General features: G+C 31.1%; 1 protein-coding gene across 4 annotated transcripts in view; it reads right to left on the bottom strand.

Moving 5' to 3' along the window:
* Positions 1-19,460, bottom strand: part of LOC124369517 (max-binding protein MNT) — a 51,877-nt gene that overhangs the window by 21,577 nt on the left and 10,840 nt on the right. For all 4 annotated transcript variants that reach the window (XR_006923071.1, XM_046827535.1, XM_046827534.1 and 1 more), the window contains exons 2-5: positions 18,021-18,132; positions 8,289-8,445; positions 7,572-7,746; positions 865-1,001 (exon numbers count right to left, since the gene is read on the bottom strand). Coding sequence is in view for 3 of the 4 variants with exons in the window: in XM_046827535.1 (XP_046683491.1) it covers positions 865-1,001; positions 7,572-7,746; positions 8,289-8,445; positions 18,021-18,132 (581 nt within the window). In the remaining variant the exon portion in view is untranslated. The remainder of the gene's footprint in view (positions 1-864; positions 1,002-7,571; positions 7,747-8,288; positions 8,446-18,020; positions 18,133-19,460) is intronic.

Genomic DNA, 19,460 nt, shown 5'->3' with positions numbered 1-19,460 from the left:
TTTAATGTTGTAACATTTTATTTTTAGTTATCAATGTAACTAGGTTTTGTCACATACTGTGTGTTTATAATAGAAACATTTTACTAAAAATGATTGAGAACCATAATTTTCACTTCAGGTTCTCAGACAACTTTTGAGAGATGGAAACAAAAGATTTTTGTTCAAACCACTAAAACATAGTCAGGTCACTGACACGAATTTATTGAATGACAGGATTCCTCATTTATATAAATCATTTAGTTTTATTAGTGGTACCTAGCACCTGTGAAGGCATCAGTTGCCTTGCATTGCAAACAAGTTTTTACCGTTTCTTGCATATATGTGATCCAAATGGGTCTTTTATTCATATCAAATCTCTTTTCATGTCACAACAACACTGATTGCAATGCCAGATTATGCTCATAACATCTAGACATTCCACTTAAAATATGTTTTATCTTGGTACTATTACTTTCTTCCTGATACAGAATCACAGCCTTTAGGAATAAATCACCTGAAATAGGTTACAAAACATTTTTAGAGTACATGACCCAATTCGATTGTCCTACTAATTTTCCACTTCCCAATCCTAGTGGAAAGACAGCAGTACGCTTTTTAAGTATTACAGTTTTTAACTCCTGAAACCAACCAACAAAACAAATCTCCTCATAACCTCCAAATTTCTTTAAAATATTTTGTATATTTAAGGTATCAATAAAAAACAATATTATGCATTTAATGCGTTTCATTAATATTACGATTTAACTAATTCTACAAAAATTACTCAACAGAAATTGTCTTCATAGAGAACTGTCAGTAAGTGACAATAATAGTACTGAAAATAAAATATGTCAAATAAATCAACATATTCATTCAAAAACTCACTTGAGTAAGGTGAGTAACAGAGTCGGAGTGGAGGGGTGAGGCGCTGGAAAGACTTGAAGTGCTACTGTACAGTGTGCTGGTACGGACCAAGTCCTCATCACTGCCTGTCTCCGCTGCCCGTCCATTCATCAAGTCACCTGTACAACCAAACACAACTTATCATTTATGCAATACAAAAATACACACAAATACGTACAATATTTACATTCAACTGATTATGAAAGTGTTAATAAATTTGTGTATCACTGAATGATAACAAATGTTTGAAAACTGTTGTTACCTTCACAAGCCTTCCATTGTCAAAAATAAACTCAAACAAAGAAAATTATTGTTATGCAAATCCCTATTACAGTTATCAAAATCAAGTCAGTTTATCTATTAGACATTCAACAGATTTAGTCGAAGCTCATATTGCACTCTTCAAGCATTCATATAAGATGTGTTGGGTTACAAACACATCATGAATGACAAGTTTGTTTTCTCAATTTTGTGTGCATAATTTTTGTTCATTAAGTTGTTATGTGTATAATTAATTTCACTGTGATCAACTGAAATGATTAGGTATTAAAAAATTGCAAACATATTCCTAAATGATCACATTTTTACATCTTTTCAAGCTTTTAAAATAGAATTAATAAGAATTAGATTTTACTTTTTATTCCAAGAATTGATTAATAGGTTAGTGAATGTGCTATTTTGTATTATTTTTGATCGAAATATCACATCATCATTTTGTTATATTCTTAACCCTTTTACTGCCGACGTCCGACATATCGGACGTCGGCATTTTTGCCGAAAACGCCAACGTCCGATATGTCGGACATCTGTTTTTTTTATTGTTACTGGCTACTGTTATGTTCAAATGCCGAAATATTCGGTATTTTGGTTGTTTAGGAGGAAAGGATAATGAAAGAAGCCATTTGAAGAACTTTGGATTTCTATTTTCGTCGTCTTTGACTAGAATTGACGAACTACCTAGACAGCTGTCAAAACCAGATGATCGGGTTAGATTACTGAAATCTTCGTTCATTGTTGTTGTTTACAATGTTATCGAAAGTTTTTTGAAGTGTTACTTTTGTTGATCAAGGATAAAATGAGTAAAAGAGTTACATCTAACTCTCCTGTGAGTGAGGGAACAATAATTAACAGTCTAATCGATGGTGGTGTACAAGAGCAAGACGAACTGAGTGACGATTTCCTTCAGAATTTGTCAGATTCATATGCCGATATTAGTGTTAGGGCTATTGATGACAATCAAAGTGATGTGGATGACACTGATGACGATCCTGACTATCTTACCATCAGATAATGAGGAGTTATTAGATAGTGAGGGGGATGTGGCACAGATAAGTTTACCTTCAACTTCCACTGGTAGGCCTAGAGGAGGCCTACCAGTTTTGGGAAAATCCTCATAGTGCAGCTATGTTTCAAGGTAGCACCTTCAAATTTGGTATATGTTCTAAGCAATTGCTCTAGTTTATAATGATATCATGCTCAAAATTTTAGTATAATTTTAAAAATAAATTATCAGATGCCAAACACAATTTTTATTTTTTTATTTATTTTTTATTTACATAATTTTTAAAATTAAATAATGAGTTTGTTTCAAATTAAAATTTCTTTTTATTATTTAAAAAACAGCATTTAAATACGAGTAAATAAAGTAAAAATTCATGCAAATCTAATGAAAAATAAAAAAGATACAGCATTTTTTGTAAATGAATGCACAACAGCGATTTTCCCCCTTGGCAATTTTGACTGGTACGATAAAAAAATGGCCGGCAGTAAAAGGGTTAAACATCAATCTGTAATCGGAAACATTAATTAGCAATATTTTTCAGAGTGGCTAGTAATGCATGACTGGCAATAGGATACAACAATTATTTACAAATTTTAACGATATAATTTACACACACAAAATAAAGAACTAAATAACTGTGTCTATATGATGATAGCCATGACTGAGTTAGACAGAGAACTAAATAATGAGTTGTCAGAAGAAGGTGGAGTGGTAAAAACGGGTGAAGATAGGATACAATATGATACAATAGTGACAATGATTTAATTATATATTTCAAATATTTAATAACACTGATGAAGACCCAAATTATTCTCCTGAAAATTATGTGAGTCTACATCAAAGAAACAATGTTTATTCAGTAGGAGGTAGGCCTAGTGTTAGTCATAGAGCTGGTTACCTAATATAACAAGAGGGTTAGGGAGACCAGTCTTGAGTTCAAGTGAAAGTGAGAGTAGTGATGAAGAAGTTAGAGATCAGCCTGAATATAAGTAGAAAAATATCTAAGAAAATAATGACTAAACTTTTGAACACAATTTCAAGTATGCAGAAACTTTGGGACCAAAACAATGTCCACTCTCTGGTGCCAAACCCATAGAATATATTTAACATTTTTTACACAGGCACTGCTGAATATTTGTGTCTTAGAACCAAGCAGGTATGCAACTCAGACACTAGGTGAAGTAGGAACAGACATATCTCCTAGAAGTAGAATTATGTCATAGCTCCCAATCAAAGTAAAGGAAATAAGTGCCTTTACTATCAAATCATATTGGTCAAGTTCCTTTAGTCAATCTGAACGGAAAAGAATCTTACTGTAACTATATGGAACAAGGATTTCAGGTATTTACTAACATATACCAGCCTTACCCTTATAGAACATTTGAACAATAAACAAACACTTTTGACAGGAGGAATCGGATAAAACAGGATACGAGGGCTGTTTTTTAAATAAGGGCCGTTTTTTTTTTGTAAATAAACAACAATTATTTTTTTCAAAATACATTTATTTTCAGAATCTGCATACTTTTCTTTATTTTTCTACATAGTTGCCTTGTTTGTTAAGGCACTTATCATATCTTAAAACTAAGTTTTGAAATCCCTCTTCAAAGAAATCTGCCGCCTGCTCTGACAACCAGGAGTTCACGGCCGTCTTGACTTCTTCGTCGTCATTGTAGCGCTTCCCGCCAAGATGATTTTTCAAGTAACGAAAAAGGTGGAAATCGCTCGGAGCAAGGTCGGGGCTGTACGGCAGATGATTCAAAACTTCCCAGCCAAAAGAGTCGATCATTTCCTGTGTCCGAGCAGCGGTGTGAGGCCTTGCATTGTCGTGGAGGAGCAGAATTCCCTTTGTCAGCATGCCGCGTCTTTTGTTCTGAATGGCGCGTCGGAGACTGGCCAGGGTTGCTCAGTAGGCTTCTGAGTTAATCGTCATTCCTCGCGGCATAAAGTCCACTAGCAAAACACCGCGCCTGTCCCAGAACACAGTTGCCATAACTTTGCGCCGCGACAGCGTTTGCTTGGCTTTGACTTTGACTGGAGATGTTGTGTGCCGCCATTCCATGGACTGTTGCTTTGATTCAGGAGTGATATGGGATACCCATGTTTCATCTCCTGTGACAATTCGACTCAACATGTCGTCTCCTTCCTCGTCGTAGCGGGTCAAGAAAGTCAAAGAACTGCTTAATCTCTTTTTTTTGTGATCCTCAGTGAGGAGTTTGGGTACCCATCTTGAGCACAATTTTTTAAAGTTTAGGTTTTCTGACACAATTTTGTACAGTACTGACCTGGACACTTGAGGAAATTCCATAGAGAGAGTGGTTATTGTGAACCGTCGGTCCTCATGAATTTTTGCGTCAACTGCAGTAATCAAATCTCCCGTGATCACAGATGGCCGGCCTGAGCGATCTTCATCGTGGATATTTTCGCGGCCATCTTTAAATTCTCGGACCCATTTCCGCACTTTACCTTCACTCATTGCCTTGGCACCATACACCTCACAAAGCTGACGGTGAATGTCAGCAGCCGACATGTTTCTTGCAGTCAAAAATCGTATCACTGACCGAATCTCACACGCGGCAGGTGATTCGATAATCTTAAACATTTTAAAGATCCACAGTAATGCATACAGGTTAGCTACAGAGCTGCAACTGGCATGAAGTTGTTCACTAAGAATGCCGGGAGGCGGGGCGCACGCTCGTTACGGCAGGAACGCGAACTACTACCGTGTACGGGAGAACGGCTCTTACTTAAAAAACAGCCCTCGTACATCTTAAAGAAAAAAAGAGAAACAAGATGTAGGCCAGAAAATGTACTGTATACTCAAAGTTAGATCTGTTGTTATATTAGCCTATCGCAAAAAAACATCTGAAAAGCAACCATTTATTATAGGGTTATTAGTGATATCAAACAATGAACTGCAAAAACATTACGGTTAGTACATGGGTGGAGTTAACTCTGATATGATGTTATATAGCTACTTAGATGAGAGTTGTTCAATGAAGTATTGGAGAAAATTAGCCTTTAATCTTTTTGCAAGGATGATTTGAAATTCCTATGTAATTTATTAAGAAAACTGCACAAAGAACATAAAACCCTAAAATGGCCAGCCATACATTTATAGTTAGCTTAGTTGAACGTGTTACAGAAGAGTGGCTAGGAAAATGCGAAAAAGAAGTTAGCAAACCATTTAGTAGACATTATTGCCCTTACAGGAAATTAGAAAAACCAGTCAGTACGCACTCTAAGCAAAAAATTTTAAGTCTTCATAAAAAGATCAAAATTTGTGTGAGCTAGTTGCAATGAGGGTTGTCATTGCACTTGCCTGACAAAGCACATTTTCAAATAACTCCATACTATTTGTAAATAAGCCATGTGAATACAGCAAATCCCCTGTTAACCTAAATAAAAGGGGAGGAGGTAGCCATTTCAGATAACCAAATTTTCAATTAACCCAATTACATTTAAAATACTATTAGAATGGTTGCATAGGAGAAATGAATTAAGTAAAAACAATTTCTGTAAGTTATGCTTTAGGAATGGTAGCAGGAGCAGGGGAGATGACTAATAGCAGTGGCGAACAGTAACGCACTATGGTGCTGCGCAACAGTGGTTGTTGAAAGAGGAGGGTGAATCATCTCAAGGACACTCTATTTACCTAGCATGTCACTATAGCAATGAGTCACGCACACATATAAATTATATTGCTCGGTTATTAATATACACATTATCATTCATGGAACCGTTTCGGTTAACAGAAGTTTAATTAACGAGGGTTTTACTGCAGTATTAATATTTTTATTATTTCAAAGACTGATCAAAAACAATGTACCACATTCAAATGTAAGTTCTTATTTTATTCATAAACATATATTTACTACTATAATCCATTATTTAAATATGTTTTTTATGTTTATACTTACGGCACTTTTTCAACAAATCTTATAAATTTTATTCAATTTACATTAGATTTCATTAAAATTTCTAACATAGGTTAATAATACATAATTTAAAAAATTATAAAGTTTCCCATGAGAGTTTTTTGTTTTTTTTTTTAAATATACAGTACAGAGTGTAACAAAAAGGTTGGGCTGGCTATGTATTTTCAAATTCTCTGTATGATTCTAAGCTAAAAATGAAGAATAACTTTTATTCCAATTTCCACTTCGTTTTAGAGCTGGTGCCTATCAGAGGACAAAATATTTGCTGCTTGTGGCTTGTACAAGCGTAACTTTGAAGTGTTACGCTTATGCCTTGGTGGATTTTGTTGAAATTAGTACCATTGGAATTGCAAAAAAATTCTCCAAATAGTTGGTGTCTAGTACATTTTTTATAACTATACTGGTGTTTTTGTTATTTGACTTTACAAATTTTCAACAAATGCCATTTAGTTTATATAAAAGAAAATAACACAATTATTTTTTTTATTTTCCTCTTACCCATTTAAACCTATGTGCCAAATTTGGTTTCTTTAGTTTTACTAGTTTTGGAGATAATAATTTGTTAATATAAAATACAAAATGGCGGCTAGCAGCTAAACGAAATGGAAATTGGAAAAAAGTTATCCTTCATTTTTAGCTTAGAATCACACATAAAATCTGAAAATGCATAGCCAGCCCAACCTTCTTGTTACACCCTGTATAAAATAGAAAAATCAAAATAATAAACAGTTTTATAAATTACTTAAAAATTTAATAAAACTATAATTAAATTATAATTTATATATTTTTTCCGAGCATAAAAATATCTTGCCTTTAAATTGACATTTAAATTATGATTCTACAATACCTAATATGCAATATATATATATATGTATATATATATATATATATATATATATATATATATATATATATATTTAACTGTACAAAATAAACATATTTTTTATACAGCATTTTAGTGCAACTATAGAAAAATTGTAGAAATGAAATTTTGTAAAACTGTTTTTAATGGCTCTTCATGAGTTATCTCAACACTGGATATGTACCAAAAAAAGGTTGCTGACGAGATATCTACTGCGTTGTTTGACAAGTGATGGTTTACTTAGTGACAAAACAGTAAATTAAACATTAATAAATAGTTATCTGCTTTGCTGCCACTAGATAATGTAAGCATGTTATTCTGTTTCTGTCGAGCATATGTAGAAGATATTACCAAAACCTGGTGAGTGACAAGATTTACTTTGTTTATTTTATATACATGAAGTGTATTAGGATATGAATAATTATTCAGAAAAATCCTAGGCCAGCAAACGCAGTCGTGTTGTGTTTTAAACATCTAAAAAATTAACTATGGATCTCTGACCAGTTCTAGGGTAAAAATTTACTAAAAGTGAAGTACAGAATTAAGTTTGTACAGAGAAGGCTAGGTGCTCAGTACTCAGGATAAATATTGCTTCAGTTGTACTCACTAATCCTCCTAGGCTCAGGTTCCACCACCTCAGGGAGTAGAGTGTTGAAGTCAATGTGTTCCCACTGTGCACTCAGCTCTTTCTTGAGAGTCACCAATTTTTGTTGATGTGCAATCTTCTCCCGTGCAAGCTTTTCCATCTCATGTTCATATTCTCTTTCTTTCCGCTTTAACACCTGAAATGTACTACAGGTTAATTAGTTGGAATAAAGTCAAACACAACAAATTAATATATCCAGTTTTTTTGTTGGAACAATAATTTCTTAATACAAAAATGTATATCAAAAAGTCACTTATTATATAGTATTAAATTTTAAAAGTAGTTCCGTTATGGTTATCTGACATCAATTAGGCAGTATACATAATCACTGATCTAAGCATACTATATCAAATGTATTATATACAACTGGCAGGAGAGGCCTAAACGTTCAGCTAAAACTTTGATGAACTGAACATTCTAATTGAGACAAAAACGTAGTGTCAGATCTAGGGCAAACAAATATTACGCAAATTTTAAGGTGTGACAATGTTTTACAGTGATAAGCATGATGGTATTATGAGACCAGTCCTAAAATGTGTATTTTGTGTATTACTACAGGTAATAGATCACCCATAACTGGTCCTCAAAAGGGTTAATGACACCACAAGCCATGGTTACTTTTAAATTTTAAAAGCTTATTAAATCAAATTTTACATTAGTACTAACAATACTACTTACAGCTATGTATCGTATAGCGTTGTGGAGAATACTGAGATTTGAAGTCTTCTTCTCATCTGGTGATGAAGGCAACTGCTTTTTGAGGGTTTCAAAACACTCCTTGAGATGGGCTCGGCGATTTTTCTCCAGCTTGTTGTGAACCTCTCGGATGATGGACCTGCACATACCCATTACATGTACAATAATATTTTATCAGTAATTAAATACAAATAAAAAAGTTCAAGGCAGAAAAGTAATTATAAAAAGTGAATATATTTTCTGCTATTTTCAGCCTTTTTTACACTGATTGCAGATAAACTGTTATTGAATCTTGTTATTGTTAAGTTAAAAGTATACAGAAAGTTGTTTCTACCCCTGTATATGTCTTCTTGTCTTAAGGTTGGCAGTATTGTGTTAATATTGTAAAAATACAAATTAAAAATTCTTGTTGAAGTAGAAATTGAATAAAATCATAGTATAATTTTTGGAAATGAGTAGTTCATAAGATTTTATGTGTATTTTGTCTTTTTATCTGGCTTTGATTGTTAATTATAGCAAATACTTTGCAATAGTGATGCATATTGAATGATGAATTGATGCTTATCCTTAAATTCTTAAGGTTTTGTTCTGTAAAATACTTGTTGAACATTAACATTTTCTCACAATGTTTTGTTTTGAAACCAAAATAAATATTGTTTGATTGTCATATGTTAACTTTATAATTATGAAATGGTATTTATGATCACTCTGGTAGTATTTTAAATGTGCTTATAGCTGTCTGATCTATAAATCCACAATAAATTATGATTTATCTGGAATTATGATGATCTGGAAAACAGCTGCTTAAATAATAGCATTAAATGTTTAATTCCAGTTTAAACAAATGTAAATTTAACTGTTGAATTCCATTTTGTAGTGTTTATTCACGCTAATAAACATGAACTCTGATGTGATGACAGTTTATTTAATCAGCGCACTGTTTCATTATTAAACTCAATACTTTCCTTGTTGATTCTTTGAAATGTATTTTATTTATTGTTAACAATAGTCTGCTATTAATAATAGGTTTTATTTGCACACCACATAAACATAAGTGTTATTACACTATTCAAATCTTCATTTGAAACCTGTAATTTTTATTTATTACACGTCATATGTTGCCTTTTTTAAATTTATCAAAACGAGTAGCCATTTTTTAACTACTTCTTGAAAACTTTTATTAACAACTAAGCTTTTATATGTATTGCTGTATGTTGCTTTATACGTGTTATTGTGTAATGTCAAAATTTTTAGCTTGTCCTAAAGTTATCCTTGTATTTATGTTTTCATGTGTTACGTTTTTTCAGGACCATAGAATTATAATTATCATCAAGGCACTGTTTTTAAATGATATTTTATAAAATCTGTTTTTAACTATTGTGAAAAACTAATATGAAAGGAACACCGATAGTACAAGTCTAAACTATAAGTTTCATGAACCAATCTTTTCCATGATGGTGGTAATAAGATAAAATAGGAACGTAGGATCCATTTAATATTAATAATACTTTGTCAGGAAAAAATGCAAAAGTGTACAAATTAAACATTGATATTTATTTTTTCTCATATTTAAGGTATATAATTTTGAGATTACGATTAAAATTGATAAAAATAATATTTTTAAGTAACGATTTCAGTTTGAAGAGCAATGAAGTACCATCACAGGAAGTAATGTTTGTGTATTAAGTATAATTAAAATATAATACTGCTGAATAACATGTATTAAGGTTTTCCGTTCAGTATTAAGGTGTTGTATGTAATTAATGTGCAATGTTTTATATACCATACTATTAATTTATTATATTCTATTGTTAACTTTAAAAATGAAAATCCATGAGACATGTAAAATAAAATGAAATGAAAAATGTCTTTACTTATAGAGAAGCAAGTACTAACTGTATATAATACATGATCATTTCTACAGCACGATAATGTAAAGACTGTACTGTAACAATTCTTACCTATATTCAGGTTTGTTTTGTTGGATAAAGAGTTAGGTTAAGTGGAATAGATAGAATAAGGCTGAATAAGTAAATAATCTCCCATTTTTTAAAACGAAATATTACTAATTATAATAAATAGGCAGATTTTATTTTTATAACAGCCAAAAAACTAGATTAAACATTTGATTGAATTGTACTAGTTACCTTGCAAATAAACTTTACAAAAAAATGCTAATACATAATTTGTAAGAGTGACATTATTTTTGAACAAAAAATATGAATCAACTGTAAACTGTTAAAGATTTGAAAAAAACTGAAAAACCAACTGTAAAGAATTTACCAAAGAATGGTACTGAACTAGTATAAAAAAGTCTTTCATCAGGCAAATGTACTTGTTAATTTTGTCAACGTTCCAATTTGGCAAGCTTTATTCCTTATTACACTGATCGTATAGTTCAGCCCTCTTGCCATAGGTGACCTTGAAGAATTTACAGACACTCATTTCTTTCTTCAACTATATTTTGTAAAATACAACTCTATCTACTAATTTTTTATTTTTGCGGAATGTGTTTATTTATTTAGTTTGTAATGCAGTAAGTAGGCTAGGTAAGATAGTCATAAAATAATTCTAAAAGTAACAAAACTTAAGTTGTGTATAACCTTTATTAAAGTGAACATTTAAATGCCATGCCTAATTATTAAGAGGAGTACCTGAATAATAGCAAACAAATAAAAATGCACCTGCAAAAATAATATTGAAATGCTGGACAAAGCAAACATATTTTGAGAACATAGGGAAATGAGGAAGACCCTTGACTGATCAGTGATAAAACAGGTATGAAACCAAGAATCCTCCTCAAAAGATAGTTAACAGCTAAAATTTAAATTTGATGCCAACAACAAAGATAACATAGAAAATGAGAAAGGGAATCAACCAGTATATATTATTGTAATAATCCAACCAAAACTTATGATCATTGATTCATATTTAACTTTTTAATTTTCAGCTATAACTTCTTCCTATTTTCGTATTAAATTTTTAAATGGTTTAACTCTCAAACATTATATAGGCTAATTGTGGGTTATACAGTATATGGATTTTATATGGTTGTGGAATAAACCATGAGTGGACTAATAAAAAAATAAGTCATGTGGGGACAAATGTAGGAATGGTGTTCAAGGGTTTCCCAATGGAATTACTCCAGTTGATCAAAAACTGCCGAAACTGCTGTTTAAGGTATGGTGTTGTCTTGGAGAAGGGTGACATCTCTGATGGCTACACATTTTGTAGGAAGCATTTTAATGATGTCATAAACATTCCCATGGCTACACTCAGCTCTGAAGTGATTTCATCTACGGTGACACAATGGTCACCTTGATAACATCACAAACTGCTCGGATTTTTTTTACATGAAACATGACCTTGGACGTTGATAATAACTTACATCTTACACACTTTATCGTCATAATATAACTGAACCCATCTAATACTCCCTTTCACAGAGTTAACATTTTAAAAGATTTTTCATTTGTTAAAAAAACTTTATAATAATACATTGTTTACCAACATTCATGAGTAAGAAATATGATACATCGAAAACAATGTAACATATTTCTGACTCACGTTTTCACTAATGAAAATACTGACAGAATCAAGCCACTGAGCTGGTCCTAATCTTCTATTACATGACCTTGAATTCCCCACTCAACCAGCCTGTTTGTGAGACTTAGGTAAGGAAATGTACAAGTCTGATGTATATTTGACGTTTTGATTTGTATATTTATCAATTAACAAAATCTTATTTAGGAGTAAAATTGCATTTAACGAGATTGACCAATTTCTCTGTTAAAAAACCTTGGTAAATGAGTAAGATGAGATCTGGATCTAGGACCAATCCACTAATAATTACAGTGTTTCTCAGTGTTTTTTATTTTCATGACTCTTTTATCATAGATTCTCTATATTATGTAGAAAACTCCAATTGAAAAAATGTACAAGCAATATTATTTTATTTGGTAGCCATTTTTAAAATGGTGATTGGCAAATTTAATGAAGAAAAAAAACAAAGTTTACAGAAAATATAATTGTGAAGTCATTTTTAAAGAAATCGGAATAATTAAAATCTCGTGTGTTCAGCACCTTCACAATGACATAATTTAAACTTTCCTATCATGCAAGAAATTCAAGTCAACTTTTCTCTTAAAACTCAGAAAAAATATGTTGATAAGCTTTTAAAATATCATAATCTTATATCAAAAGCTTAAGATCAACATTTTAGGACACTTGGAAGATAATCACTATTGTGATCGGCGATTTTATAGAAAACTTCACATTCACAGTGCTGGATAAACTACAAAATTTTCATTGGACTAGTAAACAAGCAACTCTACATCCGTTTGTAATATACTACAAAAAACAAGGAAAGTGTGTTGCAAATCTATATGTGTTATTGCTGAGCACCTAGATCATAATACAACAACTGTTTACACATTTCAACAACACCTCAAGAAGGAAATTAAGAATATAACGCCAAATATTGAAATGGGTGTGTACTTCAGCGATGGAGCAAACAACCAATAAAAAATAAGAAAAATTTAGGTAATGCCTCCCAACATAGAAACGATTATCGTGCTCAAGTCGAATTTCTCTGCCTCATTGCATGGAAAGAATTCTTGCGGCGGGATTGGCGGAACAACAAAGTGAAAAGTAACATCTCTTCAAAGGCCTCATACAGATCCTGACTCCACAATATACATGTCTAAATACTGTCTGGACAACAAACTGGAATCATATATATATATATATATATATATATGTTCTCTCAGCTGAAATTGAGTGAATGGAAACAACACTGACTGAGAGATTTGAAAATTATTTACCAGGGAAAGGTACACAGAGGCTATCACAGACATATTGCCTTAAGTAACAATCAAAAAGGTGTTTTGTTACTTCCAAAGGCTCGAGCTTTGATGACCATCAGACTTCAAAGTTATTTACAAATGTGTTATCTTTCTCAAATAATGACTTTTGTTGCATGTATGTGGCTTGAAAAAGTTGAAGACAAAAGTGAAGATATCATTGATGTTCTGGTGAATTTCTTTCATCCTTCTGGACCTAAAACTGCCTTTTTAACTGTCAAACAATTACACTGCTTGGGTACCTGCTAAGAAAATAGTATGTAAAGTGACTCCATTGGAACTCACAACAGTGTTTGGAAGGAACACACAACATACTGATAAACTGTGCAATGTATCAATATCAACGTAGCTAAATATCATGTTTGTTTATCTCTTTAATCAAAATTACAGCTGGTAAGTAGTTACAAGTTTAACACAAAAATATAGAGAAAAAAATTAGTGTGTGTATACTTTACCTAATGTAGTACATTAAACATATGGTTAAGTTAAATTCAAGAATTTTACCTGCGGTACTATTATTACTGATCCATTCTTATCAAAAAGAAGAAGTGATGAAGTGTATTGTTAATTTAGTGATGTAAACATCGTTTAACTTTGTCAATTAAGATAATTTTAAACCTACAGATGCTAATTTAGCATTGCACCAGTGTATCAAAAAGGTAGCTTGTTTATTTAAATTCACAGCTCTTTAACTCAAAACATAGTTACAACTCATTCATAAATTTTTCCTTTGATATTCTTATTAGTATACAGAACATTTTATAAAGTTTTCACTTGTTTACAATCAGTCCCATGAAAACTGGCATTGACGTGCTTTCGGCCATTTTTGAAAAGCCATAGGAAGAAATTTAAGTTAGTTCTCATGACTAAAATTAATGCTGCTGGTAGTATTCATTATGAGTGCTCAACATAGAAATAAAATATTATTTGTTAGCCTCTTATATTTCCTAAAATTTATGGTCTTAATGTTACATTTTTCTGAGCTTTTAGAGAAAGGGTTTGACTGACCTTCTTGCATGTTAGGGAAATAAAAATAATGTGCTTGTGGCCTCAACATCACACTCATCTCTCACCTACTGTCTCAAAAGGTGAGACATATGTTAGTTTGCTTATTTAAACTCATATGTGACAGATACGGCCAAATACAAAATAATTGAATCAGAAAAAGTAAGCGCTCTGTGGTGTAATGGTAGCACATTCACCCGGCAAGTGAGAGATCCGGGTTCGACTCCCGGCGGAGCAAGTACTTCTTGTGATTCAATGTTTATTGAAATTAAATAAGGCTATTGCCATTTATACACTTTAACGTAAATAAAAGTCGTTTGACAGGTATTTGGTCTTCCGATCATATGTTAGTTTGCTTATTTAAACACATATGTGACAGATACGGCCAAATACAAAATAATTGAATCAGAAAAAGTAAGCGCTCTGTGGTGTAATGGTAGCACATTCACCCGGCAAGTGAGAGATCCGGGTTCGACTCCCGGCGGAGCAAGTACTTCTTGTGATTCAATGTTTATTGAAATTAAATAAGGCTATTGCCATTTATACACTTTAACGTTAATAAAAGTCGTTTGACAGGTATTTGGTCTTCCGATCATATGTTAGTTTGCTTATTTAAACGCATATGTGACAGATAAGGCCAAATACAAAATAATTGAATCAGAAAAAGTAAGCGCTCTGTGGTATAAAGGTAGCACATTCACCCAGCAAGTGAGAGATCCGGGTTCGACTCCCGGCGGAGCAAGTACTTTTTGTGATTCAATGTTTATTGAAATTATATATATATATATAGTGGATCCAAAGAGGTAAAGTATGCCATAATGTAAATAACTACATTCATTAGGAAAAACTCCTGTTCAAATCACTCACATAGGTGTTTTGCCAACGGGATAACACTTTCAAAACATTTGTTGCTAGTGTTTTGCTGGGTAAGAGAGTTAACACGGCTTCTGAAAATACACTAATTACTACTACCCAGAACAGAAAGCAGTATAAAACTAAAAACAATATGTAAATACTCTATTAAAAAAAGTTTGGTCAATAATATTTAATAAAAGCATAAATTAAAATTTGTTTGAAGTAATAATTTTTAAAATCTTTCTAACAGTTACAACTTTATCAGTCAAAGATTTTCAGATTAAAAACGTCCATCATAAATTACATGTACAATGATATAAATAGAAATTTACTATATTTGTTTTATTGGTGAAACGTTGCCATCGCTTCATCAGAGTGGGAGTACCTTTAAGATTCAATATCTGCCTAGTTAAACGTGTTCTTTTCCTAATGCAAAATTGACAAAACATACAAAATCAGAGGATTTTCACAGCATCGAGTTATTTCTGAACTCATCAGTGTCAACCTCAAATTTCATATTTCTACCAAAAAGTAAAATTTAATGTTCCAACACATATATTCTCTCCTTTATGAGTGAAAATAAAATGCATAACAGACTCTTCAGGATGTTATCAACAGTTTATTTCTTTATATAGTGTATCAGTCAAATTACTATTCTTAAATTTTTTTTCTCTACAATCAAGAATTGTACAAATTAGTTATAAATACTAACATTTTAAAATAGGCTATGAATAGAAAATCTCAACTCACTAATTAGTTATACTTTAGTTTTTTACCATGAATAAGAATAAAACTTTTTTTAAATGGAAGCGAATCATTACAAAATTATATAGTCTAGCCTACTTCTTCTGGTATGAAGATTACATACATCCATATGTTTACTATTTACACTGCTGTTTCAGATAAGGTTGTATTACGTTTCTAAAAACCATATCATGCGCGACTTGGAGACACAACATGTAATTTATAATGAATGGGAAATGGGACCAACAATTATGAGAAACTCATTCATGCAAGACTGCACGTTCCCAGCATTCATTTTCCCATGACCACTATAATAACTCTTGTTAGCTTTGGTTACATTTGTTCTGTAAAACTTCTCTTTTGCAATCAATACTCAAGAATAAATTTAAATTTTATAGTTAGAATCTAATACATACCAATAAGAAAAGGTTTAAGTTGTAAAATTGGTAAGCTATTATTAACTCTCTTCAACTCACTGAATGCAGCACACAAATAAAAAATGTAATCCATGTATGGGATTGTGTTAATATTTTTAGTTTTCAAATGTTGTTCATAGTAATTTCTGGTATTAGCTGTGGACCCACTGACTATGCTTTTATATGATATTGTAACACATATTCCAGTGTTTTTAACTATGGAATGTGCTAACAGGTGCTAACCATTTTTATTGTAACCTAACATATGTACCTATTTAGTACAAAAACTAATTTTCCCTTTAAGGAAGAGCTTTCAACAAATTTATTCTGTATCTCAGTTGATTTTATTCAGTAGCTTTCAAATCCTTAGGCAAGAAGTTTTAGAGCATTGTTAATAAATCCTACGAAGAATTCATAATTAATATTACAACTAACACCTTACTAATTACATATATAAGCAGTTAGGAAAGTGTCCACTCGCAGGGCCTTTTTTGTTACTTAATAAAAATAATGTTCAATGCAAAACAATTTTAAATCAGTATTTCATCATTTACACAGCGACTGACAGACTATGAATTTTATTAGTTTATTATTTAGTCATAATGATTTTCAAAATTAAATTAGTTATAATATAAACAATTCTGAATTAGTTACTGTGTATATTGATTCATAATAAAGTATGCCACAATGTAAATAACTACGTTTATTAGGAAAAACTCCCTGTTCAAATCACTCACATAGGTGTTTTGCCAACGGGATAACACTTTCAAAACATTTGTTGCTAGTGTTTTGCTGGGTAAGAGAGTTAACACGGCTTCTGAAAATACACTAATTACTACTACCCAGAACAGAGAGCAGTATAAAACTTAAAATATGTGAATACCTTATTAAAACAACTTTGGCCAATAATAATTAATATTAAAATTAAAATATAAATATTAATTAAAAATAATAATAATATAAATAAATAATATAATAAATAATAATAATAATAAATAATAATTAATAATAAATAATTATACTATTATTTATATTATTTTATTTATTATTTTATATTATTATTATATTAATTATAATTAATAATTAATATAATATTAATATTTAATATTAATATTAATATTTATATTAATTAAAATTTGTTTGAAGTAATAATTTTTAAAATCTTTCAATTAAAACAATTAAAACTTTATCAGTCAAAGATTTTCAGATTAAAAACGTCCATCATAACTTACATGTACAATGATATAAATTGAAATTTACTATATTTGTTTCATTAGTGATACATTGTCATCGCTTATTCAAAGTCGGAGTACCTTTAAGCTTCAATATCTGCCTAGTTAAATGTGTTCATTTCCTAATGCAAAATTGACAAAACGTACAAAATTAAATAATACCAATTTAAAGTACTATATAAGATACCAGACACTGGATTTATAGTAATTACATGGTACCAATAGAAACAAGTATATGGATAATTCGGTTTTATAACAAACAATTCCGACCTATTAATTGCAAAAGATATCTGATACTGACCTTACTATACTCTGTTCTGTAACATAATATTTTGTACTTCAGTTGCTTGTTAGTAATTGCAAAATTCATTATAGGCTACAATAATGTTACAAAAATGTAAAGGTTTCAAGATTGGTGTACTCTTCCCTTCAGCCCCCTGCCCCTCCACCACATAGAGCACATGCAATTAATCGAAAGACCCTAATGAGGTATGAGGTCATACAATGAAAGTATTGTTTCATTGTGACCATCTCAGCTCATGGCAGTAATGAAGTGACATGTACTATTTCCGACATCAAGCGTACAATAGGGATGCTCACCCGTGCCTAGGTAGAGGAGGAGTGGGAACACGGCTTGAGGTGTTGAGGGGGTGGACTCCATTGTGACAAACAGCTATTAATGCTTCACATCTCGGCCCTTCCACCACATCTTCTGTAACAGAACCAATAATAGTTGTAACTATGGGCTAACTAAAAACACTGTAGGGCTAGATCCTCATCTTACTGATCATTTTACACACATTGTACCTAGTTTTGGTTTTGTTTCTGTCTAAAATCATAAAAACTGTTGAGTTTGTAAATCCATGCAGTTTCTTGTTTAATAACAATCAATAATTTGTAATACTATCCAGTTGGAATGTTTTATAGCTAAATTCAAACAAAAGTATCAACTGCATAATAAAGAAAGGTTTGTTCTTCCTATAAAATAATTTTAAAATTTTGAGAACCTAAGTTAAATATTAACATTTATACTGCAGACCCACATCGTTAGTGTAAGCAGTGGCAATATCATTTTGAAATGGTTTAAAAAGTAACTCAGTTACACTTTGCTCTTGAGATATAAAAGTTCATTTTAAAACATTTTACTTACATTAATATGTTTATTAAGTTTAGGTGTTTCAGAACTCTTTTGGATGTCAATGTCGATGATAATTTAAATTAGGGTTTACAAGTTGACTTTCTTTTAAAAAAACCTCAATAGTAATTTATCTGTTAAAACATGTAATTTTTCAGTGCCTCATAATTATATAAAATCTGCATATTTTACATTTTTCAATCTATTTTTGGATCCAGTATAAAATAAACTTCTTAATATTAATAATAGACATCTGCAGGTGTTTATGAAAAATTTATTGGTATTTAGTACATAATCCTTTCTATACAGGAATATTTTCATAAACAAAATTAGTATTTAATTAAATCAAAAGGCATACTTTTACTATTTCTGGCTGCTAAAACACTTGTTCCATAGTTGGAATATTCTAGTTATTATTCTTTCTTCTCATTTGTCATTCTATTGTTACTGTTATTATTTTATGTTGATCAAAGTTAATATACTATTTTATACTGTTATTTATATTACGAAAGGTTCTCTAACACACAATTTTATTACCATCTTGTTACAGTTTAAAAAATAGATAACCACTTTTTTTTATTTATTGATTATATGTGTGAATTACTTATCTTACAGTGAATTTAAATATCAACACATTCTGTTATACAGTATCAAATGATCAATAAATTTATCCTTGTATTGTAACTCAGTGCAACAAAGTAAAAGCAATCAAAAAATTACAGCTCAATTGTTCAAAACAAGATTCATTTTCTGAATACCTGGTCGTAATTTAACAAAAAAATTAATTATTTCCAGTTAACTACTTTCAATGAAATGCTGGTCATACCTTATCAATCATATCATATGTTGATTGAATCAGGTTATTGGGTTGCTTGAAATTCAAGGAATATCCTAAAATACCAAAC

Source organism: Homalodisca vitripennis, chromosome X (assembly GCF_021130785.1).
Source record: "Homalodisca vitripennis isolate AUS2020 chromosome X, UT_GWSS_2.1, whole genome shotgun sequence".
In the NCBI taxonomy this organism is placed as follows: Eukaryota; Metazoa; Arthropoda; class Insecta; order Hemiptera; family Cicadellidae; genus Homalodisca; species Homalodisca vitripennis.
The sequence above is the reverse complement of the archived record's forward strand: the minus strand, read 5'-3'. Positions and strand labels throughout refer to the sequence as shown.